The sequence below is a fragment of the Camelina sativa genome, chromosome 15 (assembly GCF_000633955.1).
Source record: "Camelina sativa cultivar DH55 chromosome 15, Cs, whole genome shotgun sequence".
NCBI classification, from domain to species: Eukaryota; Viridiplantae; Streptophyta; class Magnoliopsida; order Brassicales; family Brassicaceae; genus Camelina; species Camelina sativa.
Window position 1 is genome coordinate 2,703,149 of NC_025699.1, and position 23,047 is coordinate 2,726,195.

Consider the following 23,047-nt stretch of genomic DNA (forward strand, 5'->3'; position numbering starts at 1 on the left):
TTTTTTTTTTTAGTGAAATGTTTTGATGTGGTTGTAATCTATGTTTATGTGTAAATAAGAAGAGGATTGATTTTTTTTCTCATTTACTTCTTTATGTATTTATAGTAATGAATGTGGAGAAAGTTGTCATTGGACCTCATCATCATAAATGTGTAGTTTTAGTAAATTTTTGTTTTTGCATAAATACATTTTTAGTAACTCCATTTTAATATCTTGCATTACCTTCTAAGAGCTTTGAATAGTTTCTATGTATTCAATCCATATCCATAGATATTAACTATTATTAGTATTATTTTACTATTGGACCTCTTATATTAATTGGTAGTTTGAATTACCCAAGAGAAAGTTATCAAGTTAACAAAAGAAATTTCTTTTTGTGCCAAAATAGTTTACTTTCACCCAAACAAAATTAAAGTAGTTTGACAAAACTAAATCTTACATAACTTTTTCAGAAATTATTAACATTTATGTATTATAATAATAAATGTGCCATATTAAAGAATTTAAAAATAGTAATATTTCTGGATATAATTAATTATAAACATCTTTATATATATTTTATTTACAACTCATATATATTATTTTTTTGACAGCATTACAACTCATATTAATTTATATTCAATTAATTTACAATTGCAGGTATACATTAAAATTAAAGTAATGAATGGAGGATTTGAAGAAACCAAAATGACAGTTTCCTATTATAAGCAAAAGTGCATTTCAAATATTTCACAAGTCACAAAGTCACAAATCGCCCTTCCCAGCCAAACCGAGAGCCAAACCGAGTCTTTCTGAGGCTTGTATGTAAAACCCAAAAGGCTCACCACTAATAATAACTGTAAATAACCAAAAATTAGCTTGCAATATCAGCAACTCAGCTGACGCATGTAAAAGAGTAAATGTTTTTATGTGGACACCAAGTTTTCCGTCATTGGTCTTCAGTGGCTCTTTCTAGTTCTGCTCACGTTAGAGCTCTGATCCGTAAGGAACTTGAGGACATCAATTAGGGATCTTAGCCGGTCCCAAATGTTGAGTCCGTAAAGTGTTTCCACTAGTGCCTCCTGGAATTCAAACGCGTTTTCTGCTACCGGGTACTGTGATATGACCATCACAGAGAAATGTTAACAGATATTAAGATGATCAGATTAGATTTTCAGTGTTTGTTAAAAAAAAACTTGCCTGAATAGGTTTTGGAATCTTGGTTTTGATGAGTGGCCAAAATCTATCTTCAACCACGGATTTCACGAGGCAGCATGCTCTTAGACCTTCTATACCAGCAAACCTTCCAAACCCACTATCTTTTACACCTCCAAACGGGAGCGACTGCAAAATTTAAAAGAGAAAAAGTCTTACGCTTAATCATGGAAATGATGGTTAACCTTTTTTTTCTCTTTTCCAGAGGTAAAATCCTAGGCTAAAACCAGTAATGAGTACCTGGCACATGTAGTTTGATGCAAAGTCATTGATAGCAGCAACACCGCACTGAATCTGAGAAGCGATTAGTTTGGCACGACTTTTGCTTCCAGAGAAAACAGCACAGCCAAGTGCATAACGTGAATCATTCGCCAGCTTTATTGCCTCTTCATCGGTGCTGAATTGCATGATCGGCATTATTGGTCCAAAGGCCTGATTCTCACACATTAATAAATATCTTAAGAACTCAGAGTGTGCATTGTGTGATGCACCAACATGCAGCAACAGAAGCAAGACGAACCAGTGAAGGTAAGGTCACATACCTCTTCTTTCATTATTTTCATGTTGTGGTTTACATTGATGAGAACAGTTGGAGGGAAATATTGTTCGACTGCATCTTCGCCTAGATGACCAAAGCTGCCACGGACTGCAATTTCTGCTCCTTTGTCTAAGGCGTCATTTACAAGGCTCTGTAGGTGCTCAGAGTGCTCTTGCAAACATATAGCACCCATGTCATACCTCCCAGTTAGAGGAGGACCCTGATGTAAAAGAAGGATTTCAATAAGAACATAGGAGAAAATTTGAGAAAGAGAAGACTAATGTGGCCGGAACTAATAGATTTTTGGTTAACTCAAACTTCCTCAGCATCACATATCACAATGCCAGTTAACCTTCTATGTGGCTTACATATACTAGTAGGAAACAGTGAAAACAAAACCCATTACGACATTTCTAATGAAGAGGCTGAAGTCAAGATGACAAACAAATCACAAGACAAACAAGTATCAGAAACCGCCTGAATTTCTGTTTATAATAAGGATCAAACTAAATGGCACGCACTTGTTATCCGTTTATTTAATCACAGAGCACTTACCGCAGAAACTGACTTCACAATCTTGCTTACTTGGCTAATGAATGCACTGTAAATTTCTTTGTGAACATAGAATCTTTCAGCACCCGCACAGTTTTGCCCGCTTGACTGAAGAGTGCCCCTAACAGCCACTTGTGCAACCTAAATTGTACAACAGAAGCATTAGTTTTATCAAGGGGACACCCTCCTTTTTCCAATAATAAACCATAAAAGCACAGAAGAGAGTACCATGACACAGAAAGAACACTTACATGTGAGACATCTGCGTCTTCACATATGATAAATGCATCTTTACCACCAAGCTCGAGAGTGACAGGTGTCAATGTCTCGGCAGCATTTCTCATTATCTGCAACATATTGCATAAGAACAACTCGTAATAAACTGATTAGAATAAAGAACCAAGTCTGAAGACTATACCATCTTGCCAACAGCTGTGGATCCGACAAATATCATCTTATCAACAGACGAGACAAGTGCTTCTCCGGTTTCCGAAAACCTGCAAAGAATGTGTTAATTGATGAAATCAACTCAATACCAACATGCATGCTAAGGAGAATTGCATAAGTAAAATACACAGACCCTGTTATCACATCGACTAGATTTTCAGGTGCTCCAACAGCAGCTAAAGCTGCCTGGATTATGCGGAAGTAAAAGCATCCTGACCAGCTAGCGTGTTCTGAAACCTGCAGAAAAGGTGTTTCAACTATCAGAAACATATACAAAATCTAACGAAAGATATATGCTTCGAAGAATTCTAATCATTTTCCTCTCAGTGGTTGCATTGCTCACGATGTTGACATCATATAAACAGTAACATGCTAACTTATTCAAATATGGAATACAAATGAATGGCATTGCCTTGGCAAATATATATAATCAAAAAGATCAGCGAGCTATAAAGGTAGAAAAAAGACTTAGCAGTTTACCTTAATAACAATGCCATTCCCAGAGAAGACTGCAGCCAGCATAGGATTAAAAATATTGTGGAAGGGATAATTCCATGGGACTATAGCTCCAATGACACCAAGGGGATGGAACTCTACTCTTGATATTTTATGAAGCATCGCTCTTCCTGACGACCTGCAGACAAAGTAAATTTGACTTGAAATCATCTCTATGCAAGAATCAAGGAAGAGCTATGATTCATATTGATATTTATACATGCTATGATGGAATTACCGAGATTCAGGCTTTAACCATCGCTCGCCCTCAGAAAGAAGCCAAGTAATTTTCTCACAAGTAGTCATTATTTCTCCCAGGGACGCATCTACCATAGTCTTTCCAGTATCACGTGAAGAGACTCTAAATAACGGGTGATATATTAGCATCATTTGATAAAAAGTACCGAGAGAAAGCAAAAAGCTGTATATCAAACCACTCAGTAACACAGAAACAAATCCTTACTCGCATATAAGCTCTTGGTGCTCAATAATGTACTTCAAAAGAATCCGCAGGAACTGCCTTCTAACCTTGAAGCTACTTTGAGCCCATGTTTTTTGAGCCTTCCTTGATAGTGCTACTCGCTCCTTCACCTAAACACACAAAAATGTAAATCACATGTCAGGCCTAGAGAGAAACATATGACTTTGAGTAACGTAACATCCATTCGATTAAGATTTTTAAACATAACAAAAGTTCTAACCTCAGCGGGCGACAGAGCAGGGAAATATCCCAGATATTTCATTGTGGCAGGTTCATAGCATTGAACTTTTTTGTCTGACTGTTGGCTCCTTCCTCTCGGAGGAATCTAAAGCCAATGTCACAGAGAACTTATGATTCAGTATGCTTAATTCACAAGAACAACTGATTTAACAATTAATTAGCTATCATGATAAATCAACTATAGTGAACAAATATGGAAATCAGAGTTAATTTCATAGTACTGAGATGAATGATTGATACCTAAGTCCTAAACCAAAACAATAGGAGAATATATATATACGACCAACAGCTTAAATCTTATAACAACAATGAGGATAGAAGAACTCACATAGATGAAGCTATTCTCCTCCGTCTCTTTCCCATGAGCCAACACTGTTTCAAAGTTTCATTCCAAAAAAACAAATAAATCAAACATCCACGCAGTACTGAAACAACTGAGCAACAAAGCCATTAGAAGAAAGGAAAGATACCATCGGATGCGTCAACGTCAATGGAAGGAACATTGGGAGGAATAAGCATAAGAAGGAACTTGCAGATCGCGTAAGCGAAGGCGAGAACGATCAGTGGCCACCAGAACGGCATTTTTAAAGTGTTCGAAGATTCCTCGGCTAGGGCTTTGCGATTCCAACGACGCGACAACGCCGACGAAGGATAAATCTCGGCGTCTCCGTCAAATCGGAAAAATGGAAATAGGAATCAACGACGAGCAGATGGATTTTATAATATTCTCTGCTTTGAATCGCCTTTTTTGTTTGTTTTCTGGTTCTCGAGTCCACTGGAACTGTGAGAATGGTACGGGTGTGTAATTTTTGGCAACTTTAAGGGTTATTTCAGGTAGAATTAAGATTAATTTAAAAAGTATTGCGTTATTATTATTAAAACGAGCTTCCACGTTGGAAGCTACACGCCAAGAACATGAACACGAAACAATCATCAACACGCGATATATATTTGGTGCGTAATTGCGTTTGTTGAACCGAGTTTAAATGTTAAATCAAAAATTTGAACCGAGTGGTTCATATTGTTTCAAATTAAACTAGGCTTCACAAAGCTAGACTCCTTCGCTATGCACAGAAGGAACGAAACAGAAGAGTGTAAAGATGTCAACAAGAATTCCATTTAGCTCGTCAAAAGAAAGACACTATACAACATGTCTCTACTCTCAAAATTTGGTTTCCTCTAATCACTGTTAAAGTCAGAAACCTAAGGTGATAACATATTGACTTGTCTTGTCTATGAACAAACAAAAGAAAAGCCCTTGTGGTTGGGAAAAATAATAAAATAAAAAAGATGTAGACAAGAGGGATCGAACCCTCCATCTATGACAACATATGGGGCACTTTTTCGAAATGAGCTAAGTGAAACAATTGTACTATAATAAATTTAAAAATTATTAAAATTGAGTGTCGGGCACGTGCCCTACCTCCAGGTAGATAATGACATCACGTGTTAGCTTCGCCATAAACCAGACCGTTATCAGAGCTAATAACGCCGGCCAAATAAACCGTTCAACAGCTGAGTTGATGCTTTGGGGATATCCAAGCAACGGGAACAGAGCCTTGGCAAGCAGGTAAGGGATCGAGAGAGTAGTTAGGAGTGTGTTTATGATGGAACCAATCACATCTCGAAGCAGCCACATTGAAGGAAGTCTATTGATTCCCACGTTTCTGATTCTCTCAAACTTCCCTCGCCATGCCTTAGTCGCAAAACAGCTGACTGGTGTGATCAGTGCCTATGAGAAATAAAAACGAAGAAAAAGCAAATACATTAGTTGCTCTGCAGTAGAAAAAAACATCGATCCGTCCTTGTTTAAATCATCGTTTAATGATTTTCTTACCAGAAAGGTCCATATGTGAAGCACCAATACCCCAATTAACCAATCTTGGATCAAGAAGTAAACTGGTGATTCATTTAGTGGCACTCGTGATGGGATGATGATCATAAGATCGATAAGTAGACCAAGCAATCCCGGTATGAAAGAGATCTGTTCATCAGAGTTTGCAAAAGGTTTTAGAAGTCATACTTCCCAAGAGGTTTTAGTAGAAATGGAAGTTTCTTCTTACCCAGATGGAGAAAAGCAGGCCATTTCTTGTCCGTATCAAGATATATCTGAGAAGCAAATCGGTTCTTCCCTTCTGAATATGATCAGATACAAAGCAACTGCTGATATAGATACTTCGCAGAATATAACATCCAATCCAAAAAGCACATAAATCTACAACCACGAGATTTGCAATGACTTAAAAGTTTAGTAGCATATAGAAGTAAAAAGGTCTAAGCAAAGCAAGATAAGAAGAAAACTACTACGAACCGTCATGTTTGACTTCAAATCTTAGCATGATGAAAGAGATGGAGTCAGAAAATATTCTTCCAGCCAAAATTGGCAAAGCCATAAAAGCTGTGCTCATGAGGAACAAACTCAAAGCGGCTAGCACCAACATCAATGCAATCCTCGGAAGAAACCTGAAAGTGAAACTTATCACGAGTAGTTCACAATGATTTTATGAAAATGTTGTGTATTTCTATTAACTACCTTTGCCTGTTATCTCTTTGGTCTTGATCATCGTCTTCAGTATTCTGATATTCATGCATAATGACCACTGAGCCTTCAGCTATGGTATACAATAGAAACATTCGATTAACATCATATGGCCTTCTTGGTTCCATCATTGGTCTCACATTCTGATCACCACGGTGAAAGCTCTCTCCTCGGGGATTTACCAGCAAGAAATCATTCAGCTGAAGCCAAGAACTAACAGTTGTAATCCAGTTGTGAACTACCAGTTGGATAGCTGGTTTACTTAGATTGATTAACCATTCAAGGCCGTATCTCACTAGGAGAAAATAAACTGAGTATGCCCAAAAAAAAGGATTTTTTTCGGTGACCCTGTGTTTTTGGTCAAGATACAAGAAATTAGAAACGATATATAAGGTAAAAGGTTCAGAGGGAAGCAAACGCAGAAAACTTACCATAACTCAAGAGAGAGAAATGATGGGCTGATAAGTGTAATTGCTTTCATTGGCAAGTGAAACAGAATCACCAACAATCACGAAAAACAGGTTTTTGCAGGCTTTTACTGAGAAACCCCACAAGAGACATGGCAATATCACTGTTATGAAGTGAAATCCGAGGGAAAACCACCTGACTATGGCTGGATATGAGTAATGACGAAGAGTGAAGAGGATTCCAAAGTAAGCGAAGGAAACTGACAGCATCATTATTATGTATCCAAGAATGACAGGCGAGTTTCCGAATAGATAGCTGCCTCCAACAGTTGCTAATACAGTCCATCCAATCAAAAATGGTAGAAGAACAAAGAGGATAGACACATATACGCTGATGGCAAGACCCTAAAGGGAATAAACAGGACTTGTTACTCAACATTCTTTACTATAGTTATTAAGATGCACGAAGGAAGAGAATTGATGAACAAGCATAAAACTGGGAACTTACAGCAAAGGCATCATCATCCATAAAGAAAAGCAGCCTCCGGATAACCCCAAATTCTTGAAGTGGCGCATTTGGAGGAAAACGTACTGGTCGACCAGGTGGCCCCAAGATATAGAAAAGTTTATGAAAATACCAATCACAAAGGATCTTCGTATATTTGCATAAGACCTTCACAACTTCACCAATAACTCCTTGTAGTTGTAGTTGTAGTAGTAGGTTAAAATTGTCAGCAAATCTCATGAGAATGAGATCTCCTACCTCTATCCTTAGAATAGTGACAATGGTCATGAAACACACGATCATAAGGCTGTATAGCAGAGCAGCACACAAAGAAGCCGACTTCGGAGACATCCAAAAAACATTCTGGAAGTCAGCAGCAAATGCTCGTCCCAAAGGATGTAAAGAATTGCAGTAAGTGTTGAAGAGGATCACCAGAATCCAAGGAACAACCAATTTCAAGTAACGTACAGCTCTCAATAACACTCCAGTCACAAATTCGTTAAAGGAAAGCCTCTCCGGAGCATTCTCTGAATAAACCGGAACAAAAGAATAGCTACGCCCACAAACCTGAGGGTGGAAACAGAGGGACATATATGTTTCAAGATTCCCACCGAAATAGAGAGTAAAATCAAGAACCACACACTTTGACATAACGTTAAACTCTATAATCAGCCCAAGTTAACATCTTGCATCAAAGATTCTTAACTCACAGAAATAGAGAGAAATCGGTAAAAACCTTAAAACCTCACAACCTCAAAACCTAAAAAAACAAAGTTTTTGGAAAAAGGGTAAAGTAAGCAAAAAACCTCGCATTTCTTGTGTCCGCGACGATTCAGCCAAAGATGAAGACAATTTTGATGAACATACTTGATAGACCCACGACACAGACACGGATACCTCAATGGGTTACCAGGCTCCTCCGGTGATCGACAAATCCGGCACAAATCTTCATCATCTTCCTCGTTCTCCTCCGTGTCTTCCGCCGGAACATTTTGATCGCATATCGCCGGCGAAACGTCCATCTTTGGAAAATGCAAAACCTCTTTTGTTATCTCTCTTTCTAGTCTCTTCTTCTTCTCAACTTCCTAAAGCGGCAAATGCATACTAGTGGTAACAAACCTTAAAACGAGTATACATATATATATGAATAATACTAATAATTTTTTTTTGTTGTTGTTGTAAGTATTTTTTTGATTCCTCTGTTGCTTTTGTGACAGCTGCAGCCTACAGTGTTACAGTGTACAGGATGATGTTCGACGTTGCTTCCTAGTTCCTATTTTATCTATTAATTACCACGGTAAAGTCACACTTTTACCAGAGTAAAAGTCCGTTTATATCTTATTATTATTATATACTAATAAAGTTTGATATGAAAGTTAATTATTAATAAGATCGTGTTACTTATATCAATAAATATGTTGACATGTGTCATGTTAATTCTAAAATTACTAAAACATTAAAAACCTAAAATTTTAAAAGTAAAAGTTTTAAAACTATTGTAAAAAAAAAATCTACTAACTATCAATATTTGTTTATTTTTTTTTTAAATATTTTATATATTTAAATTATCTAAGAATCATATATCATCTTGCTTACAATTTTTCATTTTTATTTTTATTATGTCAAATTAACTTGATGTTAAAGTTATCATTAACAAGATCGTGACACGTGTTACTTGTATTGACATGTTTTTACTAAAATATTTATAAAAAAAAACTAAAAATTAAAAAGTAAAAATTCTAAACCTATTGTAAAAAGGAAATCTACTAATTATCAATATTTGTTTATTCTTTCTTTTTTAAGAATTTATATCTCTAAATTATCTAAGATATATCATCTTGCTTATAATTTTTATTTTTTATTATGTCAAATTAAATTATCTTTCCATTTCACAAATTTTATTGGGTTGGTCATAAACTCATTGCAGTCGTGTAGATATTGTTTTCTTTCATACACAATATTGTTCGAGTAAACAATTTTAAAGAAATATTTTAGTGGTTATACAAACTGTCACAAACAAATTTTAGTAGTGAAAAGAAATTATATCATAATAAAAGTAAATGAACAAAAATTGGTTTAATTTGTTCACAAAATCACTTTATAGATGGTGATAAAATTCAAACTTTAACAATAAAATATTTTTGGATGTAAGAACATATTTTTAGTGGTAAAACATCTAGTAAAATTGTACGTGGATTCTAATTTGATGAGTTAACTCCATGTAAAACATGAATAAATTACGAAATATTTTTGAAATTTGACAATATTGGTCTTTGGCTGACTAGCTATTCCGCTGCTTCCTGCTTGGTCCTGAATTTGACCTCCTGCAATAATATTCATAATGATTAATGTTTGAAAAAAAAATTAATGGTTGATAATGTAGCTTTAAATTATTGTAATAATTCTAATAATAATTTTAAAATATAAAAATATAAATAAGTGTATTAAAGTAAGAACTTATCTTTAACTAAGAATATTTATATATTTATTTCTGGAAAATATATTTCATTTACAAAAAATATTAATATATTCTTTTAAATTTCATTTTAATAAATATTTTTAAACCGGCGCATCAAGTGGTCCTAATCTAGTTATAAAATAAAAATAAAAAACAGTGAGTCTTTTCTCTTTTGCCATTAACATACTAACTACTTTTCTCATTTCCTTTCTCCATCTGTATAGATATTAATTAAGTGATTACCATATATAACAGTTTCTCTTAATACTACTTTTCTCTAAAAATAACTTTTAGAAAAGAACGCATAGTTTGATAGGAAGAAAAATTGAAACGTTAAAGACGTACGTCAACAAGAATTCCATATTATCTCGTCAAAAGAAAGACACTATACAACATATGTCTACTCTCAAAATTTGGTTTCCTCTAATTACTGTCAAAGTGAGAAACCTAAAGATAAATAATAACATGCATATTGACTTGTCTATGAACAAAAAGCAAAAGAGTCCTTGTTGGTCATACTCCTCCATGGATGATTATCCCCTGCTCTACATCTTCTTCAGTCAGATTGTCCACTCTTTCACCCACCAGATACCGTTCATTGAAAACCAATTGGTGAAGGTAGATAACGACATCACGTGTTAGCTTCACCATTAACCAGACCGTGATCAAAGCCAATAACGCCGGCCAAATAAACCGTTCAACGGCTGAGTTGACGCTTTGGGGATATCCAAGCAACGGGAACAGAGCCTTGGCAAGCAGGTAAGGGATGGAGAGTGTAGTTAGAAGTGTGTTTATGATGGAACCAATCACATCTCGAAGCAGCCACACTGAAGGAAGTCTATTGATTCCCACGGTTCTGATTCTCTCAAACTTCCCTCGCCATGCCTTAGTCGCAAAACAGCTGACTGGTGTGAACATTGTCTATAAGATAAAGGAAGAAAAAGCAAATACATTAGTTGCTCTGCAGTAGAAAAAAAACATCGATCTGTCCTTGTTTAAATCATCGTTTAATGATTTTCTTACCAGAAAGGTCCATATATGAAGCACCACTACCCCAATTAACCAATCTTGGATCAAGAAGTAAACTGGTGATTCATTTAGTGGCACTCGTGATGGGATGATGATCATAAGATCGATAAGTAGACCAAGCAATCCCGGTATGAAAGAGATCTGTTCATCAGTGTTTGCAAAAGGTTTTAGAAGTCATATATTTCCCAAGAGGTTTTGGTGGAAATGGAAGTTTTTTCTTACCCAGATGGAGAAAAACAGGCCACTTCTTGTCCGTAGCAAGATATATCTGAGAAGCAAATTCGTTTTTCCCTTCTGAATATGATCAGATACAAAGCAAGTGCTGATATAGATTCTTCGCAGAATATGACATCCAATCCAAAAAGCACATAAATCTACAATCACGAGAGTTCCAAAGAGAAACTAAAAAGGTTAGAAGAAGGTAAAGAAGAGGGGGAAGAAGAAGAAGAAAAAGTCTATAAGAAACAAGATGAAGAAACTACGACACACCGTCATGTTTGATTCCAAATCTTATCCTGATGAATGAGACAGAGTCAAAGAATACTCTCCCCAACAAAATTGGCAAAGCCATGAAGGCTGTACTAAAGAGGAACAGACTCAAAGCAGCTAGAACCAACATCAGTGCAATCCTCGGCAGAAACCTAAAACTGCAACTTATCAGAACAATTCTCTATAATTTATTAAAAGTTTGTTATATCAGTTAATTACCTGTCATCTCTTTGGTCTTTAATATCTTCTTCAGCATTCTGAGAATTATGCGAAATGACCACAGAGCCTTCAGCTATGGAATACAATAAAACCCATGGATTACCATTGAACTCCCTTCTTGGTCGAGGGACTACCAGCAAGAAATCACTTAGCTGAAGCCAAGAACTAACAGTGATAAGCCAGTTGTGAACTATGAGTTGGAAAACTGGATTAACTAGTTCGATTAACCAATGGGTGCCGGATGATAGTAGATTGAAATAAACTACGTATGCACCAACAAAAGGCATTTCGTCGGTGACCCTGTGTTTGGTTCAAGGTACAAGAAATTAGAAATGATATAAGGTAAAAGGTTCAGAGGGAAACAAACGCAGAAAACTTACCATAACTCAAGAGGGAAAAATGATGGGCTGATAAGTGTAATTGCTTTCATTGGCAAGTGAAACAAAATCACCAACAAGGCCCCATGAGACGCAAACACAAAGAAAGTGTATTCAAGATTCAGTTTGGTGATCTTGTAGTCTGGATCTGTGACATCTAGGAGATACCAATAGGCTCGTTTATGAATGATCTGCCAAAAGAAGAAGAGAATGAGGGAAAATATGATATAAGAGTAAGGCTCTGTTGGGATGAAACACAACTGAAATCTATTACCTCCTGGATAAGATCTATGTAACTGAAAGCTATCATCAAACAAAAGATTCCTGACCACCAGCGTATGAACATCATGGTTGGGAATTGTGAAAGAATCTCAAACCTCTGGAACATTGTGGTTCCAAACAAAGGGGAGGTGCAGATTTCAAGCCAACATCCAAGTACCCAAGGCAGAACACCAATTTTAAAGTACAAGACGAAGCAATACTTAATGAAAAACAGCTTTTTGCAGGCATCTACTGAGAAAACCCACAAGAGACATGGCAATATCACTGTTCTGAAGTGAAATCCGAGGGAAAACCACCTGACTATGGCTGGAAAGGAAGTTGACAGCATAATTATGTAACCAAGAGTAAAAGGCGAGTTTCCAGGTAAGTAGCTGCCTCCAACAGTTGCTAAAACAATCCATCCAATCGAAAACGGCAGAAGAACAAAGAGGATAGACACATAAACACTGATGGCAAGACCCTATAGGGGACACAAACAGAACTTGTAACTCAAACATTCTTTATGTATGTTTATTAAGCTAGTTAAGAGAATTGATGAAGTACAAAGATGAATTAAAATGAGAACTTACAGCAAAGGCATCATCATCCATAAAGAAAAGCAGCCTCCGGATAACTCCAAAATTATGAAGTGGCACATTTTGAGGAACAAATAGTAGTAGTCCATGAGGTTGGCCGAAGAGACGGATGAGTTTCACAAAATACCAATCACAAAGGATCTTCATATATTTCCCTAAGATCTTGACAACTTCACCAATAGGTCCTTGTAGTACTAGTAGGTGAAGAAGATTCTCAGCGTGAACCCCATCAGGAAATCTCATGAGATTGAGATCTCCTACCTCCATCCTATGAAGAGTGACAGTGGTCATGAAACACACGATCATAAGGTTGTATAACAGGCCATAATAGAAAGAAGCGAGCTTGGAAGACATCCAAACACCATTCTGGAACTCAGCAGAAGATGCTCGGCCCAAAGGATGCAAGGAGTAGCAGTAGGTGTTGAAGAGAATCACAAGAATCCAAGGAAAAATCAGTTTCAAGTAACGTACAGCTCTCAATAACACTCCAATCAGAAATTCATTAAAAGGAAGCCTCTCCGGAGCATTCTCTGAATAAACCGGAACAAAAGAGTAGCTACGCCCACAAACCTGAGAGTGGAAACAGAGGGGATTTTAGACATATATGTGTTGCAAGATTCTTCCTACAACAGAGAGTAGAAATTAAAAACCACACACTCTGACATAAGGTTAAACCCTAAAATCAGCTCAAGTCAAAACCTTGCATCAGAGATTCTTCTTTAGACCCACCAAAACAAAAAAAAATAGAGAGAAATCGCTAAAACCCTTAAAACCCAGCAATCAATGTCAAAACCCTTGATAGAGAAACAAAGTTGTTGGGAAAAAAGGTAAAGTAAGCAAAAACCTCGCATTTCTTGTGTCCGCGACGATTCAACCAAAGACGAAGACAGTCTTGGTGGACATATTTGATAGACCCACGACACAGACACGGATACCTCAATGGGTTACCAGGCTCCTCCGGTGATCGACAAATCCGGCACAAATCTTCATCATCTTCCTCGTTCTCCTCCGTGTCTTCCGCCGGAACATTTTGATCGCATATCGCCGGCGAAACGTCCATCTTTGGAAAATGCAGCAAAACCTCTCTCTGGCAAAATGGCATAGTAGTGTGGTATGGATACAAACCTTAAAACAAGTAATTAATAATTATACATCAAACATTAATTAATTTTGTTTAATTAAAAATAAGTTGTTTTGGATTACTCTCTGTTGCTTTTTTATTTGACAGCTACAAAAGGCTACAGCGTTACAGTCTACGTACAGAAGAGTGACGTTTCGACGTTGCCTCACTCCCTCCCATCTATTATTTAATTACCACGGTATAGTCAAACTTCTTACCAGAGTAAAAAGATCCGTTCTTGATTTTTACTCTTTTAAAAAATGAAATATTAAAATCCAGAATTGCGACTCTAACTTCCAACTCTTTTAATAATGTTTTTAAATTTATTTTTCTAATAAATCCACCAAAGCCCATTTTGTCTTTAGTACTAGTAAAGTAATACATACTTTAGAACTACAAATACAAAAATTCCTAATCAAAACTTTAACAATATTATTTGAAATTCATTCATAATGTCGGACTAGCTTGTTGTAAACTAACAAAATTAACATTTTTTCCTTTCATTTTCTGCATAAGTTTAGATATTTTAAAGTTATTACCATATAAGAATTTCTCTAAGCATAAAAATCTTAGGCAAATAGTTTCACTTTAGGGAAAAGGAGGTTACATTTGAAATGGTGATCCCATGGTTTTTTAAAGTAAAAACAAAGACGAAACAGAAAAGTGTTAAAGACGTAAGTCATCAAGAAATCCATTAATCTCGTCGAAAGCAAGACACTACACAACATGTCTCTACTCTCACAGAATTTGGTTTCCTCTAATTACTGTCTAAATTAAATAAAACATAAACATTGCTAAAGATAATAATAACATATGTCTTGATCGACTTCTAGTCTATGTACCAAACCAAAAAAAGCAAAAGAGTCCGTCCTTGTTGGTCATACTCCATGGATGATTATCCCCTGCTCTAGATCTACACTCAAATTGTCCACTCTTTCACCCAACAGATACCGTTCATTGAAGACCAATTCGTGAAGGTAGATAATGACATTACGTGTTAGCTTCGCCATTAACCAGACCGTTATCAAAGCTAATAACGCCGGCCAAATAAATCGCTCAACAGCTATATTGATCCTTTGGGGAAATCCAAGCAACGGGAACAGAGCCTTTGCAAGCAGGTAAGGGATGGAGAGCGTGATTAGAAGTGGTTTTATGATGGAACCAATCACTTCTCGAAACAGCCACATTGAAGGAAGTCTATAGATTCCTACGGTTATCATTCTCCTTAACTTCACTCGCCATGCCTTAGTCGCAAAACAGCTGACTGGTGTGATCAGTGCCTATGAGAAATAAAAACGAAGAAAAAGCAAATACATTAGTTCCTCTGGAGAAAACAAAAAGTAACCTCAGTCCTTGTTGAAGTCACCTTATGATGATTTTCTTACCAGAAAGGTCCATAAGTGAAAACACCACTACTCCAATTAACCAATCTTGGATCAAGAAATAAACCGGTGTTTCGTTTAGTGGCACGCGTGATGGGATGATGATCATAACATCGATAAGTAGACCAAGCAATCGCCGGTATGACAGTGATCTGTTTATCGGAGTTTGCAAAAGGTTTTAGAAGAAGTCATACTTCCCAAGAGGTTTTAGTGAAAATGGAAGTTTCTTCTTACCCAGATGGTGAAAAACATGATATACTTGAGAAGCAAATGGGTTCTTCGCTTCTGAATATGATCAGATACAAAGCAAGTGCTGATATAGATTCTTCGCAGGATATAACATCCAATCCAAAAACCACAAAAATCTACAATAATCACGAGATTTTCAATTAGAGACTTAAAAAGATTAGAAGCATATAGAAGAAAAAATGTCTAAGCAAAGCAAGATAAGAAGAAACAACAACAAACCGTCATGTTTGACTCCAAATCTTAGCATGATGAAAGAGATAGAGTGAGAGAAGATTCTTCCCGCCAAAATAGGCAAAGCAATGAAAGCTGTGCTCATGAGGAACAAACTCAAAGCGGCTAGCACCAACATCAATGCAATCCTCGGAAGAAACCTAAAACTGCAACTTATCACAACACTTCTCAATGACTTTATGAAAATGTTGTGTATTTCTATTAACTACCTTTACCTGTCATCTCTTTGGTCTTGATCATCATCTTCAGTATTCTGATATTCATGCATAATGACCACTGAGCCTTCAGCTATGGTATACAATAGAAACATTCGATTAACATCATATGGCCTTCTTGGTTCCATCATTGGTCTCACATTCTGATCACCACGGTGAAAGCTCTCTCCTCGGGGATTTACGAGCAAGAAATCACTCAGCTGAAGCCAAGAACTAACAGTTGTTATCCAGTTGTGAACTACGAGTTGGATAGCTTGTTTACTTAGATTGATTAACCATTCAAGGCCGTGTCTCATTAGGAGGAAATGAGCTGAGTATGCCCAAAAAAAAGGGTTTTTTTCGGTGACCCTGTGTTTTTGGTCAAGATACTAAGAAATTAGAAACGATATATAAGGTAAAAGGTTCAGAGGGAAGCAAAGGCAGAAAACTTACCATAACTCAAGAGAGAAAAATGTTGGGCTGATAAGTGTAATTGCTTTCATTGGCAAGTGAAACAAAATCACCAACAATACCCCATGAGACGCAAACGCAAAGAAGGTGTAACCAAGCTTCAGTTTGGTGATCTTGTACTGTGGATGTGTGAAATCTAGGAGATACCATAAGGCTCGTTTATGAATGATCTGCCAATGAAGAAGTGAATGAGGGAAACTATGATATAAGAGCTAGTAAGGTTCTATTGGAATGAAACACAAATGTAAATCCATTACCTTCCGGATAAGATCCATGTAACTGACAGCAGTCATCAAACAAAATATTCCTGACCACCAGCGTATGATCATCATAGTTGGGAATTGTGAAAGAATCTCAAATCTCTGGGAAATTGTGGTTCCAAACAAAGGGGAAGTGCAGATTTCAAGCCAACATCCAATTATCCAAGGCAGAACACCAAGTTTAAAGCAAACGACGAAGGCATCCTTAACCACAAACGGATTTTTGCAGGCTTCTTCTAAGAAAACCCACAAGAGACATGGCAATATCACTGTTATGAAGTGAAACCCGAGTGAAAACCACCTGATCACTATGGCTGGAAATGAGTAATGACGAAGAGTGAAGAGGATTCCAAAGTAAGCGAAGGAAACTGACAGCATCATTATGTATCCAAGAATAACAGGCGAGTTTCCGAATAGATAGCTGCCTCCAACAGTTTCTAATACAGTCCATCCAATCAAAAATGGTAAAAGAACAAAGAGGATAGACACATATACGCTGATGGCAAGAACCTGTATAGGGAACAAAACAGAACTTGTTACTCAACATTCTTTACTATAGTTATTAAGATGCACGAAGGAAGAGAATTGATGAACAAGCATAAAAATTGGAACTTACAGCAAAGGCATCGCCATTGATAAAGAAAAGTAGCCTCCGGATCACTCCAAAATCATGAAGTGGCACATTCTGAGGGACGCGTATTGGTAGTAGTCCATGTGGTTGGCCGAAGAAACGGATAAATTTGAGAAAATACCAATCACAAAGGATCTTCATATGTTTCCATAAGACCTGGATAACTCCACCATTAATAACTCCTCCTTGCGGTAGGCCGCTATTCCCAGCAACAAAATCCTCAGCGGGAAACCCACCAGGAAATCTCCTGACACTGATAAGATCTAGCACCAGCATCCTTACAAGATTGACAATGGTCATGAAACGCTCGATCATAAGACTGTAGTAAAGGGCAGCACGAAAAGAAGTAAAGGCTGTCCGGAACTCTGCAACAAGTTCTCGGGCCAGAGAACGTAAGGCATTGCAGAAGGAGTTGAAGCGAATCACCAGAAACCAATGAACAAGAACCAGTTTCATGTAACGTGCAACTCTCAATAGCACCCCAATCAGAAATTCATAACAAGGGAGTCTGTCCGGAGCATTGTCGGAATAAACCGGAACAATAGAGTAGCTACGCCCACAAACCTGCGGTATAAGGAAACAGAGTGGATTTAGTGGTAGGCATACAATACACAGTTTTGCAAGATTCTTCCTTTACAACAAAAAAAACCCGCTAAACCCTAAAATTAAAAACCTTGCATTAGAGAGATTCTTCTTAGACCCACATAAATAGAAAGATACCATGGTCTTAATTATGAGATAAAGCTAAAAGTCCTAAAACCCTAAAAAACCTCAAAATCTTAAAACCCTTGTTAGAGAAACAGGTGATGTACAAACCTCGCATTTCTTGTGTCCGCGACGATTCAGCCAAAGACGAAGACAATCTTGGTGGACATACTTGATAGACCCACGACACAAACACGGATAATGGGTTTCCTGGTTCCTCTGGTGATCGGCAAATCCGGCACAAATCTTCATCTTCGTCGTAGTTGTCTGTATCTTTCACCGGAATATTTTGGTCGCTTATCGCCGGAGAGACGTCCATCTTTGGAAAATGCAAAAACCTCTTTTTTCACTCTCTCTACTAAAAATTTCTGAAGCAGCAAGTTAATGCATTGTGGTAAACCATCAACACAAGACTATTTGATGATGTATATCATAAAAATAAAAAGGGATATAATGGCATAGCTTGTAATTTCTTACTATTGATTCAATGATTCCTCTCTGTGCTTTTATTTTTTTGACAGCTACCCGTCTGCAGCAGAGTGTTGACTACAGTCTACAATAGAGTGTTAGACTACAACAGTGTGACCTTCTACGTTGCTTCCTATCTAATTATTACTATGGTAATTAATCTCAAAGTTTTTTTTTTCTTTTTACCTTAGTTAAAGTACTAGTACTTTTTATTGTCCATTTTTACCTTTTTAGGTATAACAAATCCAAAAAAAACAAAGGGCGCGTGAATTCCAACTTATACAAAAAAAAAAAGGAAGTTGTTGTATATTGTAGAATTCTTATTAGTTTCAAATTTCAAATGTAACTGATGACTTGAACGGTACTACTCAAATAAGTCCGATAAAATATTTTTTTCATACATTATAAAATTTATAGAGTAAAAAATCTCAAACTAACGTTTTCAATTGTTTTTCAAACAAAGTTCTACAACTAGTGAATAAAGGAAAAGGAAGAAAATTTGAAATGGTAACAGCTATTGTTTTTTTTAGAATTTAGATTTTTGGATTGAATAAAAAGGTTTTTAATTTTTAAATACAAGATACGTTACAAGGTTAAGTTGACGTGTTGACCTACATTATCGCAAAAAAAAACTTCACATTTTAATTACCCCCTGTTTTAAGAAAATACGAATGTTACAATTTGGAAAATTGAATCGCCGCTATTTACGTTCATCCAATCCCCATACTAATTTTTTTTTTCCTTTTTTTCATCTATTTGTTCCTTTTTTATCTTTCATAAACCTAAACTTTTTTTTTTCTTTTTTCTTCTTCTTTCTCAACGGAAGAGAAAAAAAAAGAAAAAAAAAATGGAATCAAAGAATAAAACCTTTCGGATCATCGTGATCGTCACGGTTTCTACTTTGGCCACGATCTTTATAGCCCCCGTAGAATCCAAATACGTCGGCTCGAGATCTCTACTCCATGTGTTTCCAGACTCTCCATCTCCTGCACCAGCTCCGGGACCAGAAGTTATGAATCCGATCACTAGTCCAGCTTATTCTCCGGCTGATGAGACAGATATAGAAGACTATTCCGCGGCATCACCTGAAGCTCCCACCCCGGCTGAGGCAGATATAGACTCTCCCGCGGCATCACCTCAAGCTCCCACCCCGGCTGAGACAGACATCGACTCTCCCGCGGCATCACCTGAAGCTCCCACTCCGACGGAGTCAGACATCGACTCCCCCGCGGCGTCACCTGAGGACTCGAATCCACCGTCTGAGGAAGATGATCTCGAGGCTTCTCCTTCATCTTCTCCATCTGTACTATCTGGAATCAACATTTTGAGTTCGGCCAAAAACGTTTTGAATACGCCATTGTTGTCTCCGGAGATCAAAACCATCTGCGGCAAAACTGACTTCCCTCCGTTATGCGAATCCTCCGTTAGTCCTCTGTTAACCGTGTCTCAGCTGAAACCAGACGTTTCCTCTGTCCTCGTTCTCGCGATCCAAGCTTCGATCAACGCCACCAAGGCGGCCATGGCCATCGTAGAAAAAGTAGCCGCGGATGATTGCAAGGAACTGTACGACGACGCCCTTGCGAATTTGGAAGACGCGACTAACGCCGTTAAGACACGCGACATTGCCACCGTTAACACTAACTTGAGTGCGGCGATGACGGACTACAGCACGTGCAACGACGGCTTCGAGGAAGCGGGAGAGCCTAACCCGTTGGCTGACGTGAGCGGCAAGCTTACGAAGATGGTTAGTAACTGTCTCGCTATCTCTACGTTGATCAAGTGATAAGATACGACGGCGTTTTGAATCGCTAGAGAATGTAAAACTGTAAAGTGTTGTTGTTTTCTTTAAATTTGAGTTGAGCCTTGGACGGGTTTGAACGTCGTTTTCGAATATCCAAATTTCCAAAAAATCATATTTTAAAGAACGTGAGAGAGCTTTTTATTAGGCTTATGTATGGTGTAACGTTTAACCAGAGATAGATCATGCATCATCTATCTACTAATTGTTGTATTATCATATGTGGATGTCAATTTATCGTAAAAACAAAATGATATATATCTATACGTAATTGTATGTTGACCAATGACCATAAACAAAGCGAATCGGATTTCTTATTGGATGGTGTCCATAGAATTTGATATATTCAATAACCAAGTCGTCATTTTTATTTAATTTGGTTCCTAATTAATTGAGATATATATATATATATATATAATATATATAAATGTTTTTGGATAATTGTTGTTTTAAATGAAAGAATATATAATGTCAAATTTTCTATAGTTCAACAAGTTAATTAAAATGTGAATTAAAAAAAATTGGTATTTTACCATTTGTGAAACTGCAAAATGCTGGTCCATCCAAACCAATCTGAACTAGCTAATTAACATGTTTTTTTCTTCTCCATCAGTTTCATTCAATCATCCAAATTGGTCTGCTCTATTTGATAACCAGTTTACAACTACCAAATGAAATAACCAAATTTACCGAATAAAGTTTTATTAACCAAAACGTATCCCAAATTTAATAAAAATAAATAACTGGATAAATCACATTTTAAGTACCATTTTGGCAGTAGATTTAGGTATAATCAAATTAATAATTAGTAATAGGAACAGAGGAAGCTGAAAGAGGTAATGGTTTACTACGACTACTCAGCGATGGATTAATATTCGTTTAATCCTATAGCAAGTTTACATTCAAGAGGTCTAATCTCTATCGACTAATGGTATTCTGTTTGATTTCTAGTTTTGATGTTTAATTTGATAGAAAATATGTCATTAATTTCATGAATTAGTGATGTTTCTAGATAACTCTCAAACTAGTTTATCAATAAATATCAAAGAGTTTTTTTTTCTTTTGTGATGGGTTAATTAGTTAAATCATATTATACTAATCAACTCAAAATCTTTATCTAATTTACGTATATTTCGGTGACTTTATTTATATTTAATCTACCAACAATGTATTCTTAGTACCAAAAAAGAACACCATAATTTTGAGCGTAAACAGGCAATTTTGCTAGAAAATTATTAAACGAACTTGGACCGTGAGCATTTGTAGTTGGGCCACACGATCATTCTACTATTCAGCTTAATACTTATACTAAATACTTTTATATGACTTTTTAAAATTATAATATTTCATTTTTTGAAAAAAATTTAAATTGTCTTTTATAACATTAACTCACTATTTTTTAAAACATTGTCTTTTTATTATTATAAAATAATTTATGTCCAAAAAAGATATATACAAGGCTACATTTTTTAGAACAGCTACTGGTTTTGTGTACTTGTCAAACCAGATTGAGAAAGAGGAATCCAAACTAGGCATTCATGTCATAGGGTTTTTCTTGTCGTGTTATGTGGTTGTAATCTCAGTCACCAAACTATATAAGGCAGATGATTTGTTCTGTAAAATTTAAATATATTTTTTTCTAGTATCAGAAACATATGTTGCCAGAATTACTTTAGTTTTCTATTTTCTTTTTTGTTTTAGTAGCATAAATAATATCTTAATTTGTTCATATTAAGAGAAAGAAAAAAGGTAGATTGATAGAAAATATAGTAATTATAAGATATTTGCAGGCCCATTAAGCGATATACAATTTGGGTGCACATTTTTTTTACTCGCCCAAAACAATAGTATCAGATTTTAATTTGTTGAACCAAATGAATTAATCGTACGAGGATACAACCACGTGTTAGGTTGAAAACAAGTATCAGATTTTAATTTGTTGAACTAATGAATCAAAGAAGGTGATCAATCCATCAACACCTGTTCACTCTATAGGATTCTACGTACTTCTGCATAAATTATGGCCTGATGTGATATGTAGCTTTTAACATCTAGTTGATTTACTACGGTTCAATATCTTCTTCTGTTCTTCATGTAGAAGAAAACAGTATCTCACCACTACCTTTTTCTTGCACTGCAAGTCATTGACCTAACCCGCGGGACACGCAACTCCTACAACATCTTGTATTTCTTTCTCTTGTTTTTGTGTATGTCTCGAAAAAAAAAAATGTGAATATTGCTGATTTTCTCTAGTAGTAAAAATTAGTCCTTAAATGCAAACATACCAAACTCCAAACACCAAACTTCAAACAATATCGTCGGGTTGGCCTAGATCCCAGGAACAAGCATATACTATTAATTAAAAAACACACAACAATGTTTCAAGACCACTGCTTATCTATTCCATAAACCCAAAAAGAAAGAAAAAAGTTATAAATCAAATTCAATATGTTAATGGAAATCAATTAATTAACAAAATTTTCAAGAAAAAAAAATAGGAAAAGGACTTACAAGGACGTAGATATCAATTGTAGATCAAAGAATAACCAGTCCAAATTCCAGCATTGATGAAACTAACTAATGACAGCCAAAACGGCATATATTTGAAGGTACTCTTTGTCTCCGGTATTTTGTCCTAATGGTTTTGACGCATAAAAAACTTGTCAAAGCCGGTGATAAATACACTTTTCTTATCTATCCATCAATAAGTG

The 23,047-nt window shown here is 36.3% G+C and overlaps 5 protein-coding genes and 1 pseudogene across 5 annotated transcripts; 1 reads left to right on the top strand and 5 right to left on the bottom strand.

The window, feature by feature from the left end:
- Positions 679–4,732, bottom strand: LOC104744839 (aldehyde dehydrogenase 22A1-like). Its single transcript, XM_010465948.2, has 14 exons — positions 4,418–4,732; positions 4,276–4,319; positions 3,928–4,032; positions 3,690–3,817; positions 3,465–3,587; positions 3,212–3,365; positions 2,865–2,968; positions 2,703–2,781; positions 2,536–2,631; positions 2,288–2,425; positions 1,737–1,952; positions 1,435–1,626; positions 1,180–1,323; positions 679–1,094 (listed from the first exon to the last, which is right to left on the bottom strand). The coding sequence occupies exons 1-14, from the start codon at positions 4,527–4,529 to the stop codon at positions 939–941; spliced, it is 1,791 nt and encodes a 596-aa protein (XP_010464250.1). The 5' UTR covers positions 4,530–4,732; the 3' UTR covers positions 679–938.
- LOC104748053 (probable E3 ubiquitin ligase SUD1) lies at positions 5,341–6,753 on the bottom strand. Its single transcript, XM_019236612.1, has 5 exons — positions 6,487–6,753; positions 6,259–6,410; positions 6,011–6,162; positions 5,785–5,931; positions 5,341–5,679 (listed from the first exon to the last, which is right to left on the bottom strand). Exons 1-5 carry the CDS (start codon positions 6,615–6,617, stop codon positions 5,341–5,343), a joined length of 921 nt encoding a protein of 306 aa, XP_019092157.1. The 5' UTR covers positions 6,618–6,753.
- On the bottom strand, positions 7,625–8,420 carry LOC109129053 (probable E3 ubiquitin ligase SUD1). The gene is made up of 3 exons (XM_019236613.1): positions 8,205–8,420; positions 7,759–7,965; positions 7,625–7,705 (listed from the first exon to the last, which is right to left on the bottom strand). Exons 1-3 carry the CDS (start codon positions 8,418–8,420, stop codon positions 7,625–7,627), a joined length of 504 nt encoding a protein of 167 aa, XP_019092158.1.
- Positions 10,199–13,917, bottom strand: LOC104744840 (probable E3 ubiquitin ligase SUD1). The gene is made up of 9 exons (XM_010465949.1): positions 13,672–13,917; positions 12,822–13,397; positions 12,245–12,712; positions 11,974–12,161; positions 11,594–11,893; positions 11,375–11,526; positions 11,108–11,259; positions 10,880–11,026; positions 10,199–10,777 (listed from the first exon to the last, which is right to left on the bottom strand). The coding sequence occupies exons 1-9, from the start codon at positions 13,885–13,887 to the stop codon at positions 10,370–10,372; spliced, it is 2,607 nt and encodes an 868-aa protein (XP_010464251.1). The 5' UTR covers positions 13,888–13,917; the 3' UTR covers positions 10,199–10,369.
- LOC104748054 lies at positions 14,797–18,389 on the bottom strand (annotated as a pseudogene).
- Positions 19,343–20,615, top strand: LOC104744842 (putative uncharacterized protein DDB_G0290521). The gene has a single exon (XM_010465950.2). The coding sequence runs from the start codon at positions 19,386–19,388 to the stop codon at positions 20,319–20,321; it is 936 nt and encodes a 311-aa protein (XP_010464252.1). The 5' UTR covers positions 19,343–19,385; the 3' UTR covers positions 20,322–20,615.